Source organism: Prionailurus viverrinus, chromosome E2, assembly GCF_022837055.1.
Source record: "Prionailurus viverrinus isolate Anna chromosome E2, UM_Priviv_1.0, whole genome shotgun sequence".
Lineage (NCBI taxonomy): Eukaryota > Metazoa > Chordata > Mammalia > Carnivora > Felidae > Prionailurus > Prionailurus viverrinus.
This window is the reverse complement of record NC_062575.1, coordinates 53,934,037-53,961,537: the sequence shown is the minus strand read 5'-3', so window position 1 is coordinate 53,961,537 and position 27,501 is coordinate 53,934,037. Positions and strand designations below refer to the sequence as shown.

General features: G+C 52.9%; 3 protein-coding genes and 1 long non-coding RNA gene across 6 annotated transcripts; 1 reads left to right on the top strand and 3 right to left on the bottom strand.

Moving 5' to 3' along the window:
• Nucleotides 1-650: 650 nt before the first annotated feature.
• Nucleotides 651-2,120, bottom strand: FTL (ferritin light chain). The gene is made up of 4 exons (XM_047834595.1): nt 1,796-2,120; nt 1,479-1,625; nt 1,080-1,205; nt 651-972 (listed from the first exon to the last, which is right to left on the bottom strand). The coding sequence occupies exons 1-4, from the start codon at nt 1,895-1,897 to the stop codon at nt 820-822; spliced, it is 528 nt and encodes a 175-aa protein (XP_047690551.1). The 5' UTR covers nt 1,898-2,120; the 3' UTR covers nt 651-819.
• Nucleotides 1,612-20,601, top strand: LOC125152531 (uncharacterized). Of its 3 annotated transcripts, none has more exons than XR_007147240.1 (5): nt 1,612-1,746; nt 11,343-11,536; nt 11,778-11,909; nt 15,480-15,573; nt 20,488-20,601. It is a non-coding gene; the product is annotated as an uncharacterized LOC125152531 (long non-coding RNA). The 3 variants fall into 3 exon arrangements; XR_007147239.1 differs by lacking the exon at nt 20,488-20,601 and adding an exon at nt 18,197-19,212; XR_007147238.1 differs by lacking the exon at nt 20,488-20,601 and adding an exon at nt 16,527-16,900.
• BAX (BCL2 associated X, apoptosis regulator) lies at nt 4,889-8,565 on the bottom strand. The gene is made up of 6 exons (XM_047834594.1): nt 8,438-8,565; nt 7,809-7,860; nt 7,572-7,718; nt 7,036-7,171; nt 5,449-5,553; nt 4,889-5,001 (listed from the first exon to the last, which is right to left on the bottom strand). The coding sequence occupies exons 1-6, from the start codon at nt 8,469-8,471 to the stop codon at nt 4,897-4,899; spliced, it is 579 nt and encodes a 192-aa protein (XP_047690550.1). The 5' UTR covers nt 8,472-8,565; the 3' UTR covers nt 4,889-4,896.
• On the bottom strand, nt 12,534-20,782 carry DHDH (dihydrodiol dehydrogenase). Its single transcript, XM_047834593.1, has 7 exons — nt 20,642-20,782; nt 20,136-20,247; nt 19,207-19,370; nt 16,895-17,147; nt 13,922-14,046; nt 12,933-13,086; nt 12,534-12,683 (listed from the first exon to the last, which is right to left on the bottom strand). Exons 1-7 carry the CDS (start codon nt 20,729-20,731, stop codon nt 12,574-12,576), a joined length of 1,008 nt encoding a protein of 335 aa, XP_047690549.1. The 5' UTR covers nt 20,732-20,782; the 3' UTR covers nt 12,534-12,573.
• Between the last annotated feature and the right edge of the window lie 6,719 nt (nt 20,783-27,501).

The window sequence follows — 27,501 nt, the reverse complement described above, 5'->3', positions numbered from 1 at the left end:
AGAAAACTAGATTCGCACGTGTGACCATCCTTCCCGTTAGCCACGGTGTTTGTGATGGACGCAGAAATCCCTTTCCCCTGCCAGAATCATGAGTGGCCACCGAAGTTGGGAGACAACAGGTGTGGTGTCAGAAGTCCAGGAGCCACTTCCTGTTAAGATTCTACCAGAAACGGAAGGGGGGGGGGGGTGTCATAGTTTTGTAGCTTGGACCCAGTAGTAGCTGCCTGCTAATCCTCCTCAAGCTTCTCCAGTCCCCGTTTGGGGAATTTAGCCCTAAGTTTCACATCCCATATCTGTGCTGAGCCCCACACCCCCAGCTCAGCACCTCTTGGCACTTTCTGTGCGCCCGCTGCTGGACATTAGTCATCAGAGCCCGTTTCTGGTTACTGTTTATCGTCTCTAAATGCCTCCTTCCAACTACCAACAGTAGGTCTTGCTAGACTCCTTGGGAGTCTGGGCTCTCCCCTGTAGGAGGGGCAGTTGACAACCCAGCAAAGCAGAGAACCTGCTACCCCACCCCACCCCCTGGGGAAGATCTGGCGAAGAACAGCAAAGACATGGGGCCAACAGCACTCCCTGCGGGGGCGGAACAGCTAGAAGCCTTGCGAAAATCGGTACCACCTCATATCACACACACCCCAAACCACCAGTTGCTGCAAAAAAGCTTTATTGTTTTCATTTGGTCCACGGCTTGGGCGAAGGCTCCAGGTTGGTTTAAAAGCTGCCTAGTGGCTGCAAGGAGAGACTCAGGCACAAGCCCTGACATCTGGGGGGAATGCCCGAAGGACCCTCTCGAAGGCTGCTGGGCTCCAGAGACTTCTAGTCGTGCTTGAGGGTGAGTCTTTCGAAGAGATACTCGCCCAGCTCGGCCTGGGGGCCGGACAGCCTGCGGAGGTTAGTCAGATGGTCGCCCATCTTCTTAATGAGTTTCACCTCCTCATCTAGAAAGTGATTCTCCAGGAAGTCACAGAGCTGAGGGACAGGACAGGAGAAAATATAGTCAGTATTTTGCGACGGAGGGGGAAACGAGGCTCAAAAGGAAATGTGCCCAATTACATGTGAATGAAGGGGGTACTCACATGGGGGTCTGCGCGGGCAGAACCCAGGGCATGCAGATCCAAAAGGCCCTGGTTCAAGTTCTTCTCCAGAAGCAGGGCGGCTTCCATGGCGTCCAGGGTTTTACCCCACTCATCTTGGCACGGCTTCTGTACAGATGACAGAGGGCTCAGGACTCGCTACATACGTGGCAAAGCCGTCTAAGATCTCGCATCTTATCACCCCCAGTCTCCCACAACCACCCATGCGACGACACCACGTTGCGGCGTGGACACCTACGGCTTTGGGAACCCGGGGGCGCCTCCATTTCGAGCGGCACAAAAGCGAACACAATCGCCCAGAAGCCCACGCGGTGCCTAAACCGCTACGCGCGCGCGCGCGGGCTGCTGGGATATGTAGTCCGCCGCCCGCGCACTATTTACCTGCACGTCCAGGAAGAGGGCGCGGCCGCCGCGCTGGTTTTGCATCTTCAAGAGGCGCTCGGCGCCCTCCCGCTTCTCCTCAGCCAACTCGCGGAAGAAGTGGCCCACGCCCTCCAGAGCCACATCGTCACGGTCGAAATAGAAGCCCTGCGGGAAGAGATGGCGCGCACACGGGTTACAGGGCAGAAAGGCCGGCCAGGCGCCCCGACTCCGCCCCCCGACTACCCAACGGGACAAAGAAAGCCAGCGCGTGCGCAGAGGGCCGGAGGTGCGCACTTGGGGGAAACTTGGGCTGGGGGCGTCCTGGGGACCCTCACCAGAGAGAGGTAGGTGTAGGAGGCCCGCAGATGCATGTTGACCAGGCGGTTGACGGCGGCCTCCACCTCGGTGGAATAATTCTGACGAATCTGGGAGCTCATGGTTGGTTGGTAATGAGGAGCTAAGTTCAAAATCGGTTGTTGGCTGGTCCCGGAGGCAGAGGATGGGCAAGAAGATGGCTCCGAAGGTGGCGACTGGAAAAAAGGTTGGAGGGTGGTCGGAGGCAGGTAGAAGGGGCGTCCCTGGGTCTGTTCCGTCCAAACACTGTTGAAGCAAGAGACAGATCCGCAGGACCGCCGGGCGCACTGCAAAAGGCCGTGGCCAGGGCGGCTTCTTTTATAGCGCGCGGGGCCGCGGAGGTGGGGCGCTCAGGGACAGCGGTCGGCCAATCGGCGGTGTCGGGAGGCGGGGCTTGGAGCCCGCGCTTGACCAATCCGAGTTGATAGGAGTCCCAGACCCCCGCCCAGAGGTGGGGAAGTCACGCGCCAGTGCGCGAGGCTGTTGTGAAATGGGGAAGTGGAGGTGGGGAGGTTACGGGGTGCAAGGGTCCTGGGGCTGGTTCTGGACAGTCAGGGGATTGGGGGGGGGGGGTCTCTCTGGTGGGTGGAAGATTAATGGGGACACTGGGAGCCCTGGAAAATTATGATTCTGGGGTCTTGGGAGTGTCTCAGGAAAGTAGATTGGATTCTGGGGTTGTCTTAGAGCATGGATCTTTCTGGCGCCCTGGAGGTTCCTCAGAGGTGTGGATACCTCCAGATGACTGGGGGTTGCTCTGGAAGATAAGGGGTCTCTGGATCATTACGAAGTTTGGAAGTCGGTGCGGTGAGATAACTTCTGGAATCTTGGGGTATCTCTCTGATAGATGGGTTGAGAGAGGGACCTGGAGCCCTGGAGTTCACTAAAAGATTGGGTATTTCTGTAGCCCTAGAGCTGACAATGGAAGTTCATATTTTCTGGAATCTTCCCCTAAGAGGGTTGGGGGTCTTTAGGCTCATGAAGTGATCTTCAAGATGAAAAGGACATTGTTCTTGGGATCCTCCCCCTTTAATCCCCCCCTGTAACAGGGGAGAGGGATATTTCTGGAAGCCTAGTAGGGGCTTTTCTAAGAGGTAGGAGGACTTGGAGAGCCCTTTGGAGCCTTTGAATGATTGGGCCACTTGGAATATCTTGGGGAAATGACACTCAAACTTTGGGTGTCTCTGAGGCTGCATTTCCTGGAGACTATTCTGAGGGCAGCCAGACTTGAAATTCCCTTTGGCTCTGAAGCAGTCTCTCTTGTCCCTGTCTTGCCTCACACGCGCTTCTTCAGAGTCACAAAGAGAAGCCCTGCATCCTAGGGACCCAAGGAGGGTCTGGGGACCTGTGGATGGGATGTGTCTTTGACCAATGGACGTTTTTTTAAGTGTGTCAGTTCCAGGCTGGTGTCTGGAAGCAGATTGGCTCAACCAGGACCTGCCCTCAAGGAGCTCCCCGTCCTAGTTGATGGGGGGTGGGGGGTGGGGGGGGGGAGGAGACAAAGACAGGAACTTGAACCTATTGCAGTGCCCTAATGGAGGTAGCAGGCAGGCTGAGCAGGGGAGCTAAAGCTACTGAGGCCTGCTTTGCAGAGGGGGCCCGCTCCAAGCAGCCCAGGCAAGGTGTCCTCTGACCAAGGGGACGCTGGACCAGGCTGGTATCTGGGGTCCTCAAGGGGCCCCTGGGCCAGCGGCCAGGAGAGCAGCGGTGCTGAGTCATGCTGAACTCAGCGGTAAGGGTCTCAGGCAGAGAGGCGGGGTGGGGCCACTGACTGACCTCACATCCTGCCAGACTGCTGACTGGCGGGGACCCCGGGAACTAGGCCTGGCTGGGATCCAAGTCTGGCCCCCTCCCCCCAGGGTGCCACCTCGAGTGTGCTTTGTCTCTGCATCTTACGGTCTTTTCGAGTTCCTCCGGCCTGTGGCCATATTGTCTCCTCTCTGGGCGGTGACTCAGTCTCCCTTCCCTATCTTGTCTGACAGCTCTCCCCTGACTTGGTGTCTCTGGGGAGAGTCTGTGGGGGAGGGGCAGGTGCTCCAGGCACACAGTCACAATGGGGCCTGAGTTACTCATTCACCAAATTTCAAACCTCAACCTAAAGACCTTTAGCCTCCACCAGGCCCCACCTGCAGAGAGGGGTGACTTTGGAATTGCTCACAGGTAGAGGGAGAGGAAGGGGGGAGGCAAAGATGATCTGAAGAAGGACCCAGATCTTGGGGGTGAGGGGTAGACAGGGGATGGGGGAAGAGGCCCAGAGACAAGAGGACAGAAAGACCCAGAGAGAAGGGACAACAGACGCTGTGACTAAGTGATTTCAATCTCTGATTTCCTCTTCTGTGTCCAATCTACTAGGTCATTTTGCAGTATCTGTACCCGGGCCTGTTCTCCGGGAGGGACCCCCCCTCCCCCCAGCCCATCCAGCCTTGTCCCCTCCTCTCCGGCCACTCAGCACAAACTCAGGCCTTGACCTCTCCCTTGGATCTTCTGGGCCCAGCCTTCTGACCTCGGGTAGCTTCCCCACAGGGCTCTAGAGTCCTCTCCTGGTCCACTGAGTCCTGCCACCTCCCCCCCCCCCGCCCCGCCCCATTCTCCACCTAAGTGTGCGACTTCCTCTGGTCCCATATGGTGGAAGCTTCCGAGGACTAGTTCCCCAGGGCCTGCTGCCCTGTCCTACAGCCTGGACTCCACTGCCTGTCTGAGGTCTTGCCCACTGCTGCCTGGAACACAGCACCACCATAGACCTCAACGCAAGTGATCTTCGGTCCCCTCCCAATTGTGGGCTTTTGGAGGGCAGAGCGGGGACCTAATCCCTCACTAACCCAGAGGGCACTAGGCTCCCTCAAAAGATTTGCCAGCACATGAAGTCTGGTCTCCTGTGACAGCCAGGGAGAGGGCTCAGTGACTCAGACTCCGAAGTGAGGCCTGAAAGAGGTTTATTGCCCCCCACCAGACCTCTCCTCCCCCACATCCCCCCCCCCAATAATTACAAAAGTAAGAAAAATGCCCATGGCCCCCATTTCCCACCCCTCCCGGAAAAATGCCATAATTTATGCAGAAAAGACACAGTCCAAGGCAGCTGGTGGCCTCAGCCCATCTTTTTCCAGATGGTGAGTGACGCAGTCAGCACTCCGGCCACAAAGATGGTCACTGTCTGCCACGTGGGTGTCCCAAAGTAGGAGAGGAGGCCGTCCTGCAGACAGGTACACGAGTCACTTCAGCAGCTGGGCCAAGGGGGAGCCCCTGCGCCAGCATGTGAGGAATCAGGGAGGGAGAGGGGCCTGGGAGAGGTCAAAGGGCATGAGTGGGGGTAAAAGCCTAAGATTAATGGATACTAAAGAGTTGGGGTCGTAGGGTTATCAAAAAACTTGACGGATTCCAGGGGAAGTGGAGGCACCAGGGAGAACAGGAGATACTAGTTAGGTCAGGGGTCACCGAGAGGTCAGGGGTCACCGAGAGGTCATGGGGTCACCGAGAGGTCAGGGGCGACCAGATGAGTCAGGAATTGATCAGACGTGTGAGGAAATGCATTATAGACCCCATCTGATGATCCAGAGTCAGGGAGGACAACACTGTGTTGGGCTCAGGAGGACTCAGGGGTCTCAGAGTAGTAGGGGCGGGGGGAGGTTAGGGGCCTCACCCAACCACCCTGGTCCTGGATCCAGCCCAGCAGCCGCTCTCGAAGGAAGTCCAGTGTCCAGCCCATGATGGTCCGGATCAGCTCGGGCACCTTGGTACACAGGGCCTGCAGGGAGTGGAACAGGCCTTAGGGATTGAGCCTTGTCCTCACTGTCGGGACAGTGGCCCGACGCCTTTCTCAACTCTGCCTCCCCTCCTGCCCCACTGCAGTCTCTTTTCCACTCATAATCAGAACAAGCTTCGTAAATTGTTAACTGGATCTTTTTACTGTCAACTGCCCTGCTCACATACCTTCCGTGGCTCCCCAGGTGGTAAAGACCAAAAGGCATAGCTCAGCCCACAAGGCCCTGTATGAAGGCTCTGACTTGATCGCATTCCATTTTTCCACTTCTTTTCTGTGTCTCATTTACCTTCTTCCACATCTTCATTCCCACCAACTCTTCCCTGCCTCAGGACCTTTGCACATGCTGATTCTTCTACCTAAACAGGCTTTAACCAAGCAAATTTTTACTCCTCCCTCAAAGCTCTAATGTCAGGTCTGATGTCATTCTCCAGAGAGGGGTTTTCTGACCTTCACACTAGGTAGGACTAGCCATCCCCCCCTGCCCATGACTCTCCAACAACCTGAACTTCCCTTTCCCACCCTCTATCTGGCTGTCTCTTCCCTGTTGTCCACCTCATATCCAACATTCAAGCCCCATCACGAATCTGGCAAACACATTAAGAAATCTGCTCCCCCCCCCCCCCCCGCCCCATCTCCACTGCAACCACCAGAGTCAGGGTTAGTCATCATTCAGCAGGACTATTAGAGGTGCCCCCTTCCCACATTTCCCAGGTTTTGCCCCATAATCTTTCTTTTCTACCCACAACGGCCAGAAAAAAATTGCCGGGCTTCTGCTTCCCCCATATTTTATCGCGACAAACTTCTGATAGAAAAGTTAAGAGAATTTTACAGTGCATAGCCACATACCTGGAGCCTAGATTGTACAATTAACATTTTGCTTGCTAGAGCAGTCCTTTAGATTTAGAAGTCAGGTCACCCCACTCTCCTGTTTCTAACCACCCAGTCACTCGCATCTCACTCAGGGCACAGCTGACATCCTTGCAGTGGCCCAGCGGACCCCTCACAATCTGCCCTCATTTCCCACCCATTCCCCCTCCTCCCTGCCCTCAACGCATCAGCCTTGGTCCTGCCTCAAGGCCTTTGCACTTGCCGGGGCCCCGCTATCGGATGCCTTTTCCCCAATCTTCACAGATCGCTGCAACTTTGGCTTTGAGGTCATCCCCTCTCAGAAGTCTTTCCCGACCACTTTGCACAATTACGTCACCAAACTCATCAGGCATCGTGGGCTCCACGAGAGCAGGGACCTAGCCTGCTTTGTTGGGTGCCGCTTCTTGGGTCGGGCACATAGTAGGCCCAGTAAACGTCTGCTGCACGAGTAACTGAAGGAGCCAACGAACCAGCCCGTAGCCCTCTCCGTTCCCTTTGCGCTTAGTGGGCTGCCACAGGGGTTGACCTCACGACTCCCAGGTCCTCCTAGGTCTGAGCGGAGCATCCCTGGGGGCTCACTGCCCGGCAGCCGCCCACCTTGAGCACCAGTTTGCTGGCAAAGTAGAAGAGGGCGACGACCCGGCCCCAGTTGAAGTTGCCATCGGAAAACATCTCCGCTGCCACTCGGAAAAAGACCTCGCGGGGGGAGTCTGTGTCCACAGCTGCGATCATCCTGCAGGAAAGAGGAAAGCCAGTGCTGCTGAGGGAAGACCAGGCAGGGCGTGGGGGAGACTCTGGGATTCACCTCACACCGAAGACAAGGATGCCGAGGCCCAAGTTAGGCTGTCGTGAAAAAGAACGGGCCAACGTGGGGGAAAGGGACGAGATGGACATTCAGGAAAGTGGGGAAAATGACTCCCTGAGGGAGGGTTTCAGTAGCCTAGAGGAAGGGCGGGCTTCTCAGCCAGGGAGCTGGGTAGAGTGGTGGGGCCCTGGACGCCTGGGTCTGAGGGAGTAGCAGACTGTGGATCCGAACTCCAGGCCCAGGGGAAGAGGGGCCTGAGAGCCGGGGCTCTGGGGACGTGAGGGAGAAGGGGACCAGTGGCTGGATTCCTGGGGCCCAGGGGCCACACCTCTGCAATTCCATGTTACTGTCCAGTTCATCTCCGATGCGCTTGAGACACTCGCTCAGCTTCTTGGTGGACGCATCCTGGGGCACCTGCTCCAGGGCCAGCTCCGGCGTCTCTCCCCCCATTCGCCCTGCTCGATCTTGGATGAAACTAGAGTGGGAATGGAGTGTGGAGGGTGCAGAATCAGAATGGGGCATCACTCCTCCAATCCGCTCGGCAATAATCACACCTCAGACTCACCCCTGAAGCAAAAGGGCCCCTGTCTTCATGATCTGCTCAGAGCTGGTGGGCCCTAGAGGAGAAAGGAGGGAAGACGTGCCTGGACTCTTGGGTCCTAGGGGATTCAGGGAACTAGGGTGGCTCATGATCTCTGAGGGAGGACAGCACTAGGGGGTCCTGCATTTCTGGGTCCCTGGTAGATACAGTGCCTAGGGGCCTGGGCAGCTGAGTCCCTGGTGGAGATAAAGGCAGGGAGCCTCGGCCAGTATCCTGCGTTCTTCCGGCGGAGGAGGTTGAGGGAACACTTCATGCATCCAGACCCCTGGCCTGAGGGGGCAGAGGAGAGACCCGCCCCTCCCACCAGGAAGTGGTGCCGGCGACAAGCCCGGGCCTGCCCCGGGGCTTGGGATTCTGGGGTCTCCAGCTTCTCGGGGGTCCGAGAGCGCCAGGCAGAAAGGCATCGGGACGCGGAGGCCAGAGAGCCGGGAACCCCCGGGGAGGGAGGGGGCTGGAAGCTGGCAGCGCCCGATCCGGGAGTTTCTGCCCCGGAGTGCTTGGAGATCGCACGGCCCCAAGACCGGCAGGAGGGATCGTGGGGCCGGCCGGCGAGGGGGCTCGCCCTCCTCCCGCCCGTCTGCCTCCCGCCTCACCCCCGCCTCTGGGCTGCTCCCCGGACCCGTCCATCACCGCCGCTCCCGCCGCCGCCTCTCGCCGGGTCCGCCCGGGCGGCCGCAGCACGCCCCTGGTCACGTGAGCGCCCCGCTGAACGTGCGTGCTCTCACGTGACCGCCCCGCAAAATGGCGGCCCGCAGGCTGTCGCCCCGCAGGGCTGTTGGGTCACGTGACGGCACCTGCCTCACCTGCTTGGGGAGGCCGGGCCCCTATCACGTGACTATCTAATCTGCACCTACAGGTAAGAACCCGTCGTGGCGCCCTTCCACCCGCCACTCATTCAATCGCAGCTGTAACTTTCGTTCATTCATTCATTCATTCATTCATGCAGTATTTTTAGAAGTTTCAGGTGACTTTAAGACCCTCCCAGGGCAGAAGCAACATCGGAGGCCCAAAATCTCACTCATTGAGGCAGGACGTTTTAGACGATTAGAGTCTGTGAGCTGTTTTTGTGACAAGGAATATGAAGTTCAAAAAATGGCAAAACTAACCTGTGGTAGCAGATTGGCAGGGTATGAGCAGGGAGGGGCCCCAAGACAGGCACCCGGGGTGCCTGGAAGATGCTGTATCTTGATCGAGATGATGACTACTCGGGGATACACGTGTTGAAAAATTCATGGAACTGTGCGTATGCAATGTGCACTTTACTGCGTAGAAATGGTATTTCCTCTTAAAAGAAGAGGACAAGAGAATTCGGATTAGAAAATAGGTCGGGGTCAGATAATGAAGTGGGGGGAGCATACAAGAGAAGGGGTCTCTGTCCCAAGGGTGGCTGGGAGCCATAGCAATAGAAGATTATAGGAGCCCTAGTACATCAGCCCAACACCGCCAGGAACAGAGTGTGACAAAGTCAAGTTTATTGACCCATTGCGATGATGGAGACCACACAAGAGAGAAACCATGGAGCATTTTGACGAAGGAAAAGGTAGAGTTCTCACAGGATCTGCAGGAAGGGTAAGGCAACACCAGGTGCAGACTGTGAAGAGGAACCGGGTGCTCGTGTCCTTGGAAACTACGAGGTGAATCTAGACATGGAGTGGTCCCTAAACCCGTTGTGTGAGGCTCTGCACCAGGATTGGAAATTGAGGCTGCTACTCTGTTTCAAATGCCCACAGGCAAGAGTGGGATGTTTCATTTTTACTGAGGGAGCGGATTCTAGGGAACAAAGTTTCTCTGTAAGAAAGCATGTCCTTGGGGGAAAGTGTTTCCTGTTAACTTTGAAGCCAGCTTTATCTTTGCCTGTTATTTCCGCCCAATGAATGAGCCCTCCCTTTGCCTTAATTACAGAGAAAAGAAGAAAGGGCTTTTTGATGCCCACCTCTCAACAGTGCAGCCTTTGAGCAGGAGGGAGAAAACTTTTTATTTTATTTTTTTGAGAAGGTGAGAGCACGAGTGGGGGAGGGGCAGAGGGAGAGGGAGAGAATCTCAAGCAGGCTCCATGAAGGGCTTGATCCCACAACTTGGCAATCCTGACCGGAGCCAAAATCAAGAGTTGGGATGCTTAACTAACTGAGCCACCCAGGGGCCCGGAAAACTTTTTAGCTAGTTCTGAAGTCAAAACTGTTTATAATAACAAGGATGCTACTTTGGAACTGTGAAACCCTCTTCCAAGATGGTCCCCAATGACTGTAGTCCCCAGGTATATTCATGCCCCTGTGTAGGGCCCTCCCACACTGAATAGGGCTAACCAGTGTGGCCAGTAGGGTATTGTGGAAATGACAGTGTGATTTCCAAAGTTAACTCATGAGTCACTGCAGCTTCAGGGTGCCTGGGTTAAGCGTCCGACTTCATCTCAGGTCATGATCTCGTGGTTCATGAGTTCGAGCCCCGTGTCGGGCTCTGTGCTGACAGCTCAGAGCCTGGAGCCTGCTTCGGATTCTGTGTCTCCCTCTCTGTCTGCCCCTCCCCCACCTCTGTCTTTCTCTCTCAAAAATAAGTAAGCATTAAAAAAAAAAAAAAAAACTTTTTTAAAAGTGTTTCTGTGAACAAGGAAGAAATTGCACTACGTTTCCCACCAGCCTCGCAAGTCATGGAGCATCCGTGTGGCAAGGGTTACGAGTGAGTCATGAGAACCCTCCATTTTCAGGGAAGAGGAACTAGACTCCAACTCTCTCTCTCTCTCTCTCTCTCTCTCTCTCTCTCTCTTTTTTTTTTTAAGTAGACTCCACGCCCAGCGCAGAGCCCAATGCAGGGCTTGACCCTGAGATCGAGACCTAAGCTGAGATCAAGCAGACTCCAACTCTTAACGGGGGAAGTAAGCAGGGACAGGACATATCTTTGGAAACTGGGAAGTGGCACCCCAATTCAGCTGCTCTAGCAATGGCTAATGTAAGAGTGGCTTAAATAACAGTGAAGTTGATTGACCTCTTGTGTAACAGTCCGAGAGAGTATGCAATCCCTGGTGACATTAACAGGGAGTGAATTTCCGGTGTCAGGGACTGCCTGCTTCATTTTCTCTGTCAACTTGACTGGGCCACAGGGCGCCCAGATATCTGGTCGAACATTCTCCGGGTGTTTCGGGTGCGATTAACATTTAAATTGGTGACTTGGTAAAGCAGACTAGGCTCCCTGCTGTGGGCGACCCCATCCGATGAGATGAAAGGCCCATCCTCCTCAGAGGGAGGAAGAATTCTTTCGGCCTGATTGCCTTCGACCTGGGACATGGGCTTTTTTTCCTGCATCCAGACTCCCACTGAAACATCAGCCCTTCCTGCATTTCCAGCTGCCCGCCTTCTGATGAGACCTACACCATCAACTGTCCTGGTACTCAGGCCTTTGGACTCGGACTGGAACTAAACATCGGCCCTCCTGGGTCTCCAGTTCACCAACTTGCCCTGCGGATCTCAAGGCCTGCCTACCTCCATAATTGTGTTTTTCTTCTAGCCTTCTAGCTTGTGGGTCCACCATCTGCAACACGTGGTTTCCATCTCGCGGGGGAAGAGGACACGCCAATGCCCGACACAGCTCTACTCCAGTCCCAAGAAGGGAGAGGTTGAAAGGGAGGCCATCCTCTTTGCCTAAAAAAGGCCATAACGCAGATGCTGCACACATCCCATTGGCCAGAACCCATTCACGTGGTAAGACTTAGTTGCAAGGGAGCCTGGGAAATGTAGTCTTTAGCTGGGCAGCCATATGTCCAGTGAAATCGTTCCTATCGTCCATGATTGAAGGGACACCTAGCAGGGTTTGCCACACAAAAGATTGAAACCAAGCAAACAGAGGGCTGAAGCCAATGTAGTGATACCTGAATGATGTGTAAAGAGACTTGGAATAGAAAACGCATTTGATTGACATCTAGTCCCTCTCGTTTGCCCACAGTGAGAATTATTCGTGCAAACCCAACGTATCCATCTCAATCTTCTAGAACCTGGCAGAATTGAACTTCCTGGACTCTCTGTGACTCACCAAGGTCATGTGACTAGTTGTTGCCAATGAATTTCACGAGGTTATGTATGTTGTTTATGTGTTAGGGAGCTTTTTTTTTTTTTTAACGTTTATTCATTATTGAGAGAGAGAGAGAGAGAGGGACAAAGCATGAGCGGGGGAGGGGCAGAGAAAGAGGGAGACACAGAATCCGAAGCAGGCTCCAGGCTCTGAGCGGTCAGCACAGGGCCCAACGTGGGGCTCGAACCCACCAGCTGTGAGATCATGACCCGAGCCGAAGTCGGACGCTCAACTGCTTGAGCCACTCAGGCGCCCCCATCAGTTAACATTTTTTGAGAACCTACTGGATGCTGGAGGCTGTTCGTATACTATCGCATTTATTCCTCCCCAGAGTGTGGCTGGTAGTATGTCTCTTCTTTACCGACGAGAAGACGGGGGCAGGGAGGAGCTGCGGCAGAGTGCAGCTGGGGACACCTCCTACCCACCCGCTCTTCCTTGCCCAAGGTCGCAGAGTCTATGCTAGGCAAACCAAGGCTCTGCCCACAGGTGTCTGCTCCAAACACTTGTGAGAAATGTGGTCCTGACTCTGCCTTCCTCCCCTTCCCCACATCCTTCTAGCAAGTTTACTCACTAGTGACCCCCTTGATGGGTCGGCTTGCTCCAGCTCCCACCAAACCACCATTGCTAAGATTTCTGTGGCAACCATGCCTTTATTTATTCGGGGCATGCATCAGCATTTGTCTTGGGGGAAGGTGACCCCAATGGCCTTCCTTGCTTCCTCAAGGATGTCAGCCAGGAGTTCACTTTCCGCCAGGGGAATCACAGGACTCTCCTTCAGGCCTGGGGGAGAGGACAGTTAGGGACCCCTCCTATGCACGCCTCAAAGATCGAAAGAACTACCATCCCCAGAATCCCATGAGGCACAAAAGTAATACATGGGTTGTGCAGATGGATGCCCCCAGGGGATCCTGGGAGGTGTAGTTCCAGACAGCTATTGAGAGTGGCCAAGGGGTGAGGAGTGGCCCACTCCCCTACCAGGCTTGCCTCTCTCCGCCCTGCCACCCTCTCACCCCTCTTCCACATCCTTACCCTTTCGTAGGCACTCCCGGACATGCTTGGCCTCGTAAGTCATGCCCACTCCATGTGTAAAGTTGAACTCCTTGCCTGGAGCTGGGGGCAGCGCAAACTCCTTATGCTCTCCCTTCACCACCAGCTCTGTTGGGCACCAGCAGGGGCTGAAGATCTGGGGACAGATAAGAGGTGGCTGCCTGGGGGGCTCCAGCCTAATGATGCTTAGGGGCCTCCCTCTCACGCCTGGCGGCTAGAGGTTGGTTACCCTCCAACCTCAGGAGGGCCTGCCCCCCTACCCCCTCACTGGGGGGTTTGTTCAACAGCATGACTGTCCCACTAGAAGCCTGTCTGTTCATCTCCCCCGGGGCAAACCCCTCTCTCACCTGATGCTTAGGCCCAGTGAAGACAGCTTATCTGTGTGTGAATCCCCTTTTCGAGGAGGAGACTTAGACAATCCAGCACCTTCTTATCTCCTAGGTGACTTGAGTTTTTGGCCCCAGAGCCCTGGGAAGCCTCCATCATTTCCATACCCAAGTCTAGGCCAAACTGGAAATAGAGATGTGGCCAGGGCAAGGTCCAAATTTGGCAGTTCAAGTCTGGGGCAAGGCCCAAACTCTTCTGCTAAGAACAGGATTTCTTTCTAGCGACAGGGCCCCACGAAGCCCAACGAAGCCGCTCTTTGGTCAGGCGCAGATCCCGTCCTGGAAGCAATCCCAAAGGCCACAGCTGCCCTCTAAGCACGGTCGATAACGGTTTCTCCTCAGGCCTAAGGGTTTCTGACGGACTAAGTTCACGGTCAGGAAGGAGCCCGGAGAGCCAAACCCATCCCAAAGCCTGGTGGTCAAGGATGGATTCCTCAGCAGTGCTGGGGGGAAAGGCCAATTCGGCCCACAGTCAGCTCCAGCAACCAGAGCAGGCCCACTCCTGTTGCCAGGGGCCACGGTTCCCGGTTCCCAGTTCCCAGCACTTGGGACCAGTCCCCACTGGCTCGGCCAGTCCCGCCTCACCTGGGCCATGCCCTTGGTACCGCTCACAGAGTTCACATTGGAGAGCTCAGCAGTGATGCTGCAGGTAAAGCTGCCGTGGACCCCTCCTGGGTACTGGAGGAGCACAGTGACGGTGTCGTCCACCCCTGCGGAAGGCACAGCACGGGAGAAGGCCTGGCCTCAGAGCCTGCCTAGGGCGCCCTGGGCAAGAGGTCTCATCTCTAACGCAGCCGCGAAAAAGCACCAGGCGAAGTGACAGAAGCCAGACATAAAAGTTGGCCTGCTGTCGGGCTCCACTTGTGTGAAGTGTGCAAGACTGGGCGGACCCCGAGACAGGGAGGAGATCACTGCCCGCTTAGGGCTCAGGGCCATGGGAGGACTGACTGTGGGGATAGGTTTTTGGGTGGTTTTTTGTTTTTTTTTGTTTTTTTTTTTTTTGGAGTGATGAGAATATTCTAAAATGGATCCTGTTAACTGCACAACTCTGTGGATATACTAACGCCATGGAGTTCTACATTTGGAATGGATAAATTCTACGGTGTGCGAATTCTATCTCAGGAAAGCTGTTACCAAAATAAAAGAAAAAGAGAGGGGCGGAGACTTAACGTATCAGAGCCTCGACATCATCCTCTGCAAATACCCGTTGTATAGGTTTGGGAGAATCCGTATCTTCGGCTCTAAAATGGGGATAATTGGGGCGCGTGGGGGGCTCAGCTGGTTGAGCGTGGGACTTCGGCTCAGGTCATGACGTCACAGTTCGTGGGTTCAAGCCCCACCTAGGGCTTTGCACTGACAGCGTGGAGTCTGCTTTGGATTCTCTGACTCTCTCTCTGCCCCTCCCCCACCAATGTGCGTGCGCGCTCTCTCTCTCAAAAATAAACACTTAAAAATATTTTAAAATAAAATAAAATGGGGTTAATAGAGGGGGGCACCTGGGTAGCTCAGTCGGTTAAGCGTCCAACTCTTGATTTTGGCTCAGGTCATGATCTCCCGGATTGTGAGTTCAAGCCTCCACACCGTCAGCGTGGAGCCTGCTGGGGACTCTCTCTCTCTCCCTCTCTCTCTGCCCCTCCCCCACTTACTCGCTGTCTCAAAATAAATAAATAAACTTAAAAAAATAAAAAATTTTATTTTTTAAAGTTTTTATTTATTTTTGAGACAGAGAGAGACAGAGCATGAGCAGGGGAGGGGCACAGAGAGAGGGAGACACAGAATCTGAAGCCGGCTCCAGGCTCCGAGCTGTCACCACAGAGCCTGACGCGGGGCTCGAACTCACAGAGTGTGAGATCATGACCTGAGCTGAAGTCGGATGCTTAACCGACTGAGCCATCCAGGCGCCCCCAAAATTTTTTAAATAAAATGGGGATAATTGAAACTGTCTCATCCAAGTTATTACAGGTATGACATTAAATGACGTAAAATGCACAAAGCACTTAGAATGCTATTTAGATTACAGTAAGTGCTACATAAGCATTAGTTGAAAATTAAATACAGCTTGTGGAGTAGCAGCCTGGTTCGGGAACACATCACGCACGCCATAGACGGAAGAACCTACTGACCTAATTCTCTTTGGTTCCAGATAAGCCCAAGTCCTTATGCTGGATCGACTCTGTGAGCCTGGATAAGTCACTGTCCCTGTCTGCAACTCAAGTGTCCTCATCAGCAAAATGAGGGTAACTATAATATATCTATCTCAGGGGGATCATCCTTATAATAACCCTAATGCAGAAGACGCACTTGATAAAAGGAATCTGTCATTTATTTATTTGTAGATTCTGTAAAAAAATTTTTTTAATGTTTATATTTGAAAGAGAGAGAGAGAGAGAGAGAGAGCATGGGAGGGGCAGAGAGAGAGACAGAGGCAGAATCCGAAGCAGGCTCCAGGCTCTGAGCTGTCGGCACAGATGTGATGTGGGGCTCAAACTCACGAGCCATGAGATCATGACCTGAGCTGAAGTCGGACACTTCACCAACAGAGCCACCCAAGCACCCTTATTTTTAAATTATTGTGTTTAACTTTATTTATTTATTTTGAGAGAGACAGAGAGCCTGAGCAGGGGAGGGGTGGAGAGAAAGGGAGAGAGAGAATCCCAAGCAGCTTCACACTGTTAGCACAGAGCCCTGCGTGGGGTTTGAACGCGCGAACCGTGAGATCGTGACCCGAGCCAAAACCAAGAGTTGGACGCTTAACTGACTGAGCCACCCAGGCGCCCTGATGAATAGAATCTGTTTTTAGAGCTACTAGTTAGCCTAAAAGTTGGCCAGACACTAGCCTGAGAAGGTTTTCTAGGGTGTGACCTTCACCCATATATATTTTCCTGGTTAGTCATTGCCTCCTGGGGTACTGTTTGCAAAGATGGCCACAGAATTCCTCTGCTTACCCTGTGAGGGCCCCTCTGCAGTAGGACTTTGTAGCTCCGTCCATCAGGAGGTATAGTCTATTGGCTCACCTCTGAAATCAGGTGACGTTGGGCCATGGAACAGTAGCAAACAAGGGACAAAACGAAAGTTTGACAAATGCTTGCACGCTGCGCCCTGCCTTCTGTTTGTTGCACCGACAGCGTGCACGAGGCCGGACCAGCTAGCTGAAAAGACTTCGTTAATGAACTCTTTATGACAACCCTAGTATTATCTTCCTTCCTCCCTTCCTTCCTTCTCCACTCCCAACACGAGTCTCAAGCCCAAGACCTCGAGATCAAGAGTTGCATGCTCTACCGACTGAGCCAGCCGGGCGCCTCTACGACCACCCTATTGTCGACATTTGACCAGTAACCAGGACTCAGAGCCGTTGAGTCCCTTGGCTAAGATCACACAGCAATTCCCAGTGCAGAGCCTGCCCACACTCTCAACTCTGATCCTCTTTGACGTCAGGAAGAAAGTTCCTCCAGCCGTCTAACCTGATTTTCATGGGCCAGGAGACTTATTCCCGGCTCAGGGCTCCCAGCGAGAGAGGATGACTCTTACCACCATTGTATAGTCTGGGATAGACGGTACCTGTTTCATGGCGCCTTCCCATGGCTACAATCTTCTCTGGCTTCTGCCCACCAAAGACCATAGAGATGAACTGGATACAGTAGATGCCGATGTCCAGTAGGCCACCACCAGCCTGGGCCCAGTCTAAAGCCCGGGTGAGGTGGGTGAGGTCCTTCCCAAATTCTGCCCGAGCCACCCGGAGTTCCCCCAGAGTTCCCTGAGACAGAGTGGACCTCAGAGCTTCGGTAGCAGGAAAGAAGCGGGTCCAGATGGCCTGCACACCACAGAGGGAGAGAGCAAGACCATTGAAAAGAAAGGAAGGGCGTCAGGACCCAGGAATTAACCAACCAGTTCCTCTCCCTTCTGCAGCCCAATCTTGAGAGGGTCCCCGCTCCTCCCCACTATCCAAACAAGACCCCTCCCCCTTCCTTGCACAACTCATCAGTCCCCAAGTTGTGCCCCTAACTCTCCCTGGCTCCACCTCGCCTCTCCATTCCCATAGGAGCAGCTCTAGCCTTATCTTTTCTCATCTGGACCATTACTCCAGTCCCCCAATGTTATAGACTCAACTGTGCCCCCCGCCCAATTCATGTTGAGGTCCTAACCCCCCAGGACCTCCCAAGGTGAATGTATCCAGAGACCAGGTCTTAAAGAAGTAATTAAGTGGGAATGAGGTCATCACGGTGGGCCCTAATCCAACAGGAAGAGGTTAGGACGGCGACACACATGGGGAAGGCCACATTTAGACACAAGGAGAAGACGGCCATCAACGAGCCAAGGAGAGAGGCTTCAGGAAAAACTAACTGTCCTGATATCTTCTAGCCTCTGACTTCTTCTAGACTTCTAGCCTCCAGAAGTAGGAGGAAATAAATCTCTGTTGTGTGAGCCACCCAGTCTGTGGTGGTACATTGTCCCCCCCCCACCCCCCTGGTTCGGACCACCCCCGACCTGGCCCCAGAGGCATCTTTCCTTCTACTAGAGTTGCCCCTGTCCCACCCCTGCCCATGGCTCCCCAATGCCCAATATCAATTCCCATTTACAGAGTATGTATTAGGGGCAAGACACATACTTTGCATAATGATTCCTCCCAATCTCCCTGCCAGGTAGCTATCATATGTCCCTTTTATAGCCGAGAAAACTGAGGCCCGGTTGGGTCAAATTACTTGCCCAAGATCACAGAGCTAGGAACTGGTGAGAAGTCTAGAGTCCTCTGACTCCAAAGTCTGTCCAAGGTCAAGTTCACACTAAATAGGTGAAATCTGCCCATCCTTGTCCTCTTTAAGTCTTAACTCTGCTTTTCCTCTCTGGCCCATTTCCTTTAAGGCTCAGGTCAGCCCCTACGTGCACGAAACTTCCTTGACTATCCCCTACACTGGGCTGGTGCCCCCGTGCTGTGTCAACCGCCTGGTGCTGTATCCACGAAAGTCCGTGCAACTGGGCATTGGGAGAGCCCACTTCTGTGACCGTAGCAGATCTGCAGCTCGTGGAAATCTGAGCCTGTATCTCACACCTAATGAACCCCGGCTCCTAGGGTTGGATCTGAAATGTATTAGGCGCTAATAAAAATGAGGAAGCAATAAATTCAGAATCTTAGCACTGTCCAGGCACAGTGAGAACCAGAAGCCCTGAGTAACCCTATCAAATCTTGACCGTCTATTTCTGAGGCATAGGGAACTTCGCAGACTAGGAGCAATACTGGGGACAGGGCAGCTAGATAGAACCTGGGGAGGTAACAGGCAGCCGTTGCTACTACTGGCAGAACCGACAGCGAGGTAGCATTCAAGAACCAAGAGACTCCTTAACATGAAAACAGCTTCTAGAGGTCATTTGGCGGCCATCTTAACTGCTGGCGCTATCCATTGCCATTTGGCAGCCATCTTAATTACTGGCATTCTGCAAGCTGTCAAATGGCCCCTGTAAGTAGCCGTGTCTGATAAGGGCGAAAACAAAGGCAGTTTGACCTTGAGAGTTGGTAGGTGTGCCCTCGGCCTTCTGCCCACTATCCTTGGAAATCCACCGAAAGTAAGCCCATTGCTCTTCTGTGCCATTTTCACGGCTGGCATCTCTCTTTGAAAAGCTGAGCAAAGATCTTTCAGGCCGCCATGTTTGCTAACGGCCAAAAGCAATGGCTCTCACTCCTCATAGATGTTGCTAGTAGGTTTCATGGCATCGCTCAGCCACGTCCGGGAAAACACACCAACCCCAGTGCACTTTGTGGACAACTTAATTCTTGACAAACCCTGCCTTTGTCTTCTTCCAAAAACGTCCACTGGCAAGCATGTTTAGTAATGGCGACAGGCGCTACATCGGAGGTTGGAAGGTGGCACCCTCACCTCCATAAGGAAGAGACCTCGGGACCGGGCTTCGGCAACCATTTCTCGAACTTCCGCAGCGTTCACGCCCATGGGCTTCTCACACAGGACGGCCTTGCCCGCTGCCAGGCACAGTAACACCGCGGCCTTGTGCTGGGGATGCTGAGTGCCAATGTAGGCCACCTCTAGTTGGAAGGGAGAAGGTCAAGAGATCAGAAGCCCTGCCCACCCCGGACTTCCAGGACCCGCCCGCAACATCCTAAGACCTTGGGCAAAGTTCTACGCCAAGAGGTAGATACCATTGTTTTGCCCGTTTTACAGATGAGGAACCTGAGAAGGGCAAGCGGAAGAGGCCAGTGCCAGCTGAGGCAGCTTAACTCCGGTCAGGCTGCTGTGCAACTACACTGTCTTGCCTTTCCATCCAGGCCATTCCAGAACACAGCAGCCCTGGCCCCAGAGCTTACTTAAAGCCTGAAAGGGCTCTCTTAGAAACTCAAGCCCCTAGGGGCGCCTGGGTGGCGCAGTCGGTTAAGCGTCCGACTTCAGCCAGGTCACGATCTCGCGCTCCGTGAGTTCGAGCCCCGCGTCGGGCTCTGGGCTGATGGCTCAGAGCCTGGAGCCTGTTTCCGATTCTGTGTCTCCCTCTCTCTCTGCCCCTCCCCCGTTCATGCTCTGTCTCTCTCTGTCCCAAAAATAAAATAAACGTTGAAAAAAAAATTAAAAAAAAAAAAAAAAAAGAAACTCAAGCCCCTCCTGGACTGGTCCCTAAATGCAATTTCATACCAGGCCGCTAATCCCAGACCAAGCCCGTTCTTACAGTTCTGCCTGCCAGCCCCAGATCCTTCCAGAAGCACACAGGGATTGGCCCGTCCCGCAGAGCCTCGCTTATCCTACGGAGCAGCCTAGCGAGAGGCAGCGCCGCGGGGGCCTCGGAGGCCCTTGTCACTCACCCACATTCGGGTCTTTGGCCAGCTCCTCATAGGACCCATAGGCCTTGGGGATGTCATGTTTCCGCGCAAATTCCTTCGCCCGGCTCAGGTCGCGGGCTGCTACCGCCACCACCTGGAGGGGCGCTAGGGTCAGACTAGAGGGACTGGGGAAGGCGCAGGCGCGGGGCAGGTGGCTGGGAGAGAGGTGATGGAGAAGGCCCCGGGTAAGAAAAACTATATCCCCCAGGGCGGAGGCGGGGAGGTACGGTCCTGGGGAAGGAGGTGAGGGAGGCTGGACACGGGTCCTGGGAAAGAGAGATCTGGGACAAGCGATTATTTGACCCCTTAGTACCTAAATTTCTTCTCTTCACAGTAGCTCAGAACAAAACCCTCCCAAACTGGACGAAACTCCAGTTTCGGACAGAAGTGGAGAAAAGACTAGGGAACCCTAACTCCCTCCTCCCTCGGACCCAGGAGCCCCGGCTCCCCGGCCTGCTCTTCCACAGGATTCCGGAGGGAGTGTGGACCTGGTGCTCGGAGCGAGGCAGCGTCCGCAGCGCCGTCGTGAAGTCGCTGGAGATAAGGCCGACTGACACGATACCCCAGCGCAGCGCCATCGCAAAAATGCTGAGTCCCAAAGTCCAGCCGCCTCTTGTTGCAAATTGAAAGCCTGACACCCCGCCCACAGGGGGCGTGGTCATTTCTCCTCCCCCCCCCCCGTTGCCCCTACGCCACTTCTCATTGGCCACTAGGCCTGCGCGCCCCTCCAGTCCCAATGCAAAGGAGGAGGTCTTTTAAATGTAGCATCCCCATTGGAAGAGCGCACCGTTGGCTCCGCCTTGCAGGGGGTGGGATCAGAAATGCTTCATACCTCGCAGAGGGCGACTTCTCACCACCTGACATAACGGGAGGTGCTTTTTTTCTTTTTGCTTGTGTAAACTCTGTACCAGATATAGGGCCCAGGGATCAAGAGTCTCATGATCTATGGACTGGGACAGCCAAGCGCCCCAAGAAGGGCTTTTTTTCTTGTCAACCTTCCACCCTTAGGGGCTGTCCCTATTCCTCCTTCTCCCAACTCTTTTGCTCAGAAAGCTGCCCACCCTTAGGAATTGTTCAGAGGGAGGGACCAGATAGTAATAGAAAAGATAAGAACCACTCATGTTTCTAGAACACATGTCGTGGCCCAGGCCCCCAGCTCCACGCTTTACTTTCGTCATAAAAAAAAAAAAAAAAAAAAAAAAAAAAAAAAGTTAATTTATTTATTTAGAGAGAGATAGGGTAAGCGAGCTGGGTAGGAGCAGAGAGGGAGAGAGAGAATCCCAAGCAGGCTCCACGCTGTCAGTGCAGAGCCGGAAGCAGGTTTGGATTTCACAAAGTCGGAAATCAAGACCTGAGCCCAAATCAAGAGTCAGACGCTCAACCGACTGAGCCACCCAGGTGCCCCTTACTTCATTTCTAATTTCTCACCACAGGTCTGCAAACTACGTTCTACTGCTCCCTGTTTACAGAGGGAGAAGCAGCCCCAGAGAGCCATGGGATATGAGGGCTTGCAAATTGGCTGTTTCCAAAGATCATAGCTTATTTTTGAGAGAGAGAGAGAGAGAGAGAGAACGCATGGGAGAGGGGCAGAGAGAAAGAGAACCCGAAGTGAGCTCCAAGCTGACAGCAGAGAGCCCAATGTGGGGCTCGAACTCACGAACCGCAAGATCATGACCTGAGCCAAAATTGGACGCCCAACCAACTGAGCCACCCAGGCGCCCCAAGACTATAGTTTTAGAAACCAGGCTATACTGCTTCTTAGGAACCCTGGAGCCAGGCTGATGGGTTCCCAGCCCCTTCTTGCCACTGCCTGACTGTATTGCTTTGTACAATTGCTTTCCCTCTTGGAGCCTCAATGGCATCTACCTGCTGCAAACTGTAGTAAATTATATTCTTCAAGTCAACTGGCAGAGACTGGCCAACTTTACCCACAGCAAATCCGTCCACTTCTCTTGCCTTGTCGACATTCAATTAAGATCTGACTTCCACAGACTCAGAGGTTCCAAGTACACACAAACTGCTGAATAAAAATGTTAATGGGGGGTGCCTGGGTGGCTCAGTCAGTTAGGCAACCGACTTTGGCTCAGGCCATGATCTCACAGTTCATGAGTTCAAGCCCCATGTCAGGCTCTGTGCTGACAGCTCAGAACCTGGAGGCTGCTTCGGATCCTGTGTCTCTCTTTCTCTCTGCCTGTCCCCCGCTCACACTCTGTCTCTCTCTCAAAAATAAATAAATACTAAAACATTTAAAAAAAAAAAATGTTAATGGATCGCACCGAGTACGCGAGATCACTGCTGTGATGAAAAAGAAAAAAATACGGGGAAGATGGTCTTTGAGACATTAGTCCACCAGCTCCCCAGGTTGCCTGCTTCCTGAATAAAAAAAACTTCCCTTTCCCACCATCACTTGTGTATCGAGTATTGGTTTTGCAGCAGCGAGCGGCCGGACCTGAGTTTGGAACCTATTCTCTATCTGGTAACAATGGTGAGAGAGAACAGACCAGCGGTGTCAAGGGGTTAAAGTTTGGGGAAGCGTGCTGTTAGTAGCGGGTAACAGGAGGGAGTGTCCCTTGTAGGGATGAAACATTTCTGTATCCTGATTGTAGCAATGGATACTGGAATATTCACATTTGATAAAGTTTCATAGAACTGTATACCAGACATTTTTTAAAGTGCATGTAAACCCAAAGAAATGCTGGAAAATTCCAAATCAGATCTGTACCTGATTAAACAAGGTAGCCATGTCAATTTCTGGCTTCCACAATGCACTGTATTTACCTAAGATATCATCCACATGGTGGGGTTTGAGGGGCAAGCTAGGTGTAGGGTACGAAGGGACTCTCTGTACTATTTCTGTAAGTTCTTAAACAGTTTCAGAATAAGATGTTATGGCTTAAAATTGTTGGCAGTGAGTTCGTGTGCCCAGAGGAATCATTTTTGCGATACCTGGTCAAGAAAAAAATTAGGGTATCTTCATGGTCCAGTGATCTCTGTTGTGGGTGGAAGATACATACCCGTGAGAAACTGTCAAACTTGCGCTTGAGATGTAAGCACGTTTACTGCAACATCGAGTGTCACAGCTCAAAACTGGGAACGGCCATCAGTAGAAAAGCGTATGACTAAATGGTGGGAAATTTAACAACAGAAAGAAATCTCATCGCAAGAAATCTCAAGAACTTAAACTTCACTGAAAAAAAAAAAAAATCAAGGGACATCACAGAGATATAGCACATGCACTGAACCGTGTCGGCTGTGTTTAACTTAATTCATAATTGAGTTTGGAAAAATCACCGACCTGGGACGGGAACCTGGTGCTCAGCAGGTCAGGCACCTTCTATTCCTGGGAGGCAGGCCACGAGTGTTTAAGCACATGACTGCATTTCTGGGACCCAGAGCGAGAGCCAGGAGATTAACAAAGGGCGTAAGACAAAGTGAGATTTAAAGCAGAGCGTTAAAATAAATAAACAAATAAATAAATAAACAAACGAAATAGAGGCAGAGCATCAGTGAATAAAAAGAAGTTCATTCTCTCTCCCTTTTTTTTATGTTTATTTCTTTATTTTGAGGGAGAGAGACTGGGAGGAACAGAGAGAGAGAGAGAATCCTAAGCAGGCTCTCCACTGTCACAGCAGAACCCAATGCTGGGCTCGATCTCATGAACCATGAGATCACTACCTAAGCTGAAACCAAGAGCAGGAGGCTTGACCTACTGAGCCATCCTGGCACCACGAGCCCATTCTCTTGATGTCTGCTGACAAGGGCTGCTTGGCTGGGCTCAGGCTGCCACACTGTGGGGGCTGTAATCTTAGAAAGACACCCACCTCCTAGCTCTCTTACTCTCTTTATAGAGTCGAGAGAAACAGTGGTGTTGGAAGTGTGGCAAATGCAGTCCGAGCTTGGGCACCAGCACTTTCCAGGACTTGCTGGAAACATCACGTACAGACCTTGGAGGAAGTTGAAGTCGCGACCCTGTCCCAGTCAGCTCATAGCCAGGAATTCCAGAGAGAGCCTCCAGGATCGTTCCACAGACAGTCCTCCCGACAGAACACAAATATTTGTTGAGCATCTAATTTGTTCTGGGTCCTGAGGACACATCAGAAATGAGACAGACTCTCTCGGTCTTCACTCAGCTATCAGTCCGGTGGAATTGATAGTGTGGGGAACAGCATGACCAAGAGCTCTAAGGTGGAAAAGAGCCGGTTGTGTTCCAAGAATTGAAACTGGGCCAGCGTGGTTGAAGAAAAAAGACGGTGGGCAAGTGGGATGGAAAACAGGACGAGGGACGCAGGCAGGGGCGGAGTCATGAAGGGCTTGGAGAGGACACCAGAGGGCTCTCAGCAGGAGCAGGGGCAAAGATCTAGTGTGGGCAGCTTTCTTGTTTCAGCACGTACCACTGGCCTGACTCCCATGTTCATTCAGCAAACATTTTTTACTCTTGACTTGGCCCTGTGCTGGTTGATGGTGGGTACCCAGGGATGAGCCTCACTCCACTTCCTGCTGCCCTCCAGTCGGGGAAAGAGACACAACCTGTGCTGGGGCACAGTAACGCCCATCCCCTAAGCCCGCCCCCCCCCTCCCCCCCCGCACAAAGATGTTCACGCTCTGATCACCAGAACTTGTGAATAACGTGACCTTAGGTGGTAAAAGAGATTTGGCAGTTGTGTGACCGTTAAGGCTCTGGGGATGGGGAGATTATCCCCGGCTTTTGTGGTGGGCTCACTGTAATCACAAAGGTCCTGGCAGGGAACTCAATCAGAGAAGATGTGACAACAAAAGAGAGTAAGGGGTTTGATGGGGCACCTGGGTGGCTGGGGGCAGGGGGCGGGGCGGGGAGTCGGTGTTAAGCGTCCGACTTTTGATGTCGGTTGAGGTCATGATCTCTCGGTTTGTGAGGCTGCTTGGGATGCTGTTTCCCTCTCTCTCTGCCCTTCCCCCGCTCATGATCTCTCTCTCTCTCTCTCTCTCTCTCTCTCTTTCTCAAATATAAATAAATATTTTTAAAATCTTTGAAAAAGCTGTGCTCCTGGCTTTGAAGCTGGAGGAAGCGGCCCTCAGCCAAGGAATGCAGGCGCCTCCAGAAGCTGGAAAAACAAGGAAACAGATGCTCCCCTAGAACTTCCAGAAGGAATGGAGCCCGGCAGACATCTTGATCGTAACTAAGGAAGACGCATTTTATACTTTTGACCTCCAGAACTGCGAGATGATACATTCCTGCTTTAAGCCATGAAGTTTGTGTTACTTTGTTGTAGTGGCAATAGGAAACTAATACACAGCTCCAGACCTTGTAACGAATACACAATCCTGGACACCTGCCATATGGTGGAAACACTAGGCAGTGTAGAGGCGGGTGGGGGGAGTGCGGCTACCCTTAGCTCAAACTGGGGACCAGGGAAGGCTGGGCAGATTGATGCCCAAACTGATTTTTAATTTTTTTTATTATTTTTTAATGTTTTATTTTATATTTGAGAGAAAGACGGAGACAGAGACAGAGAGCGAGCAGGGGAGGGGGCAGAGGGACCCCCCAGACCCCCAGAATCTGAAGCAGGCTCCAGGCTCCATGCTGTTAGCACCTCGCCTGGTGCAGAGCTCGAACTCACGAGCCGTGAGATCATGACCTGAGCTGAAGTCAGACACTTAATCAACCGAGCCACCCAGGCGTCCCCCAGACTGATTTTTTTTTTTTTTAAGTAGTATTCATGCCCAGCATGGAGAGCCCAACACTGGGCTTGAACCCATGACCCTGAGATCAAGAGACACTTAACTGACTGAGCCACCCGGGTGTCCCTGCATTTTTAAAGATTTTGGTGGAGGTTTAGAAGGAATAGGAGAGATGGCATTCCAGAGGAAACAACTCTTGCCAGCAAGAGAAAGCTGGATCATTCAGAAGTGAGAGCCTGGGGGCGCCTGGCCAGCACCTTACCTAGAGCCCGCGACGACTCTTGATCTTGGGGTCATTGAGCCGAAGCTCTTTTAAGCAGAGCTTACTTAAAAAAAAAAAATAAAGTGAGAGTCTGGAACCCAGGATGGGAGTGAGTAAAATTAGTGAAAGATAAACCGGGAGGGGTCAACTGGGCCATTTGGGAAGGGTCAGGAGCTTGCCCGCCCGGCAGGCGATGGAGTGTGAAGTTGAGAGCAAAGGAGGTGAGGAATAGGGTGTTACTTAAGTGTTAAAAAAAAAAAACACCGATGAAATCAAAGGTCACACAGAAACTGTCAACCACATAACAGACGGGTGGACAGCATGCCAGGCAGAGAGCAGAGCATTTATTCATTAACTCATTTATTTAAAAAAAATTTTTTTAATATTTAATTAATTTATTTATTTATTTTGAGAGAGAGAGAGAGAGAGAGAGACAGAGCGTGAGCAGGGGCGGGGCAGACAGAGAGGGAGTCACAGAATCCGAAGCAGGCTCCAGGCTCTGAGCTGTCAGCCCAGAGCCCGATGCGGGGCTCGAACTCACGGACGTGAGATCATGACCTGAGCCGAAGTCGGCCGCTCAACCCACTGAGCCACCCAGGCGCCCCCAAAAAATTTTTAATATTTTATTTATTTATTTTATTTTTTTGAGAGAGAGAGAGAGAGACAGAGCGTGAGCAGGGGAGGGGCAGAGAGAGAGGGAGTCACAGAATCCGAAGCAGGCTCCAGGCTCCGAGCTGTCAGCCCAGAGCCTGACCTGGGGCTCAAACCCATGAACCGTGAGATCATGACCTGAGCCAAAGTCAGACGCTTAACAGACTGAGCCACCCAGGCGCCTCTATTCATTAACTCCTTAAAAAAAAAAAATTTTTTTTTTAAAGTGATCTGTGCCCAACATGGGGCTTGAACTCACGATCCTGAGATCAAGAGTTCCATGCTCTGATTGAGCCAGCCAGACACCCCTCATTAACTCACTTATTCACCAGATTTTTTTTTTTTTTTTTTTTTTTTTTTTAAGCACAGATTCAGTGCCCAAGAGAACTTAACATGATACTTCAGAACATGAACTTTGGATCCAGCCTGCCAGCGTTCCAATCCCAGCCCTGGTCAGTGGACCAGCCTGTGGGATCCCAGGCAAGCCACTTGGCTTTCTCTTATTAGCTTCATCTGTAGAATCAGGTTGATGAGGGTAATTACCTCGCAGGGTTTTTACGAAGAGGAAATGAACTGCTATTTATAACGGGGGCTCCCGGAAGGGCTCCGTCGGTTAAGTGTCTGACTCTTGGTTTGGGCTCAGGTCATGAGCTCACAGCTTGTGGGTTCGAGCCCGGCCTGAGGCGCTGCCCTGGCAGCTCGGAGGCCGCAGCCCGGAGCCTCCTTTGGATTCTGCGTCTTCGGATTCTGCACAAGAGGAGTGGAGCCCCACATCTA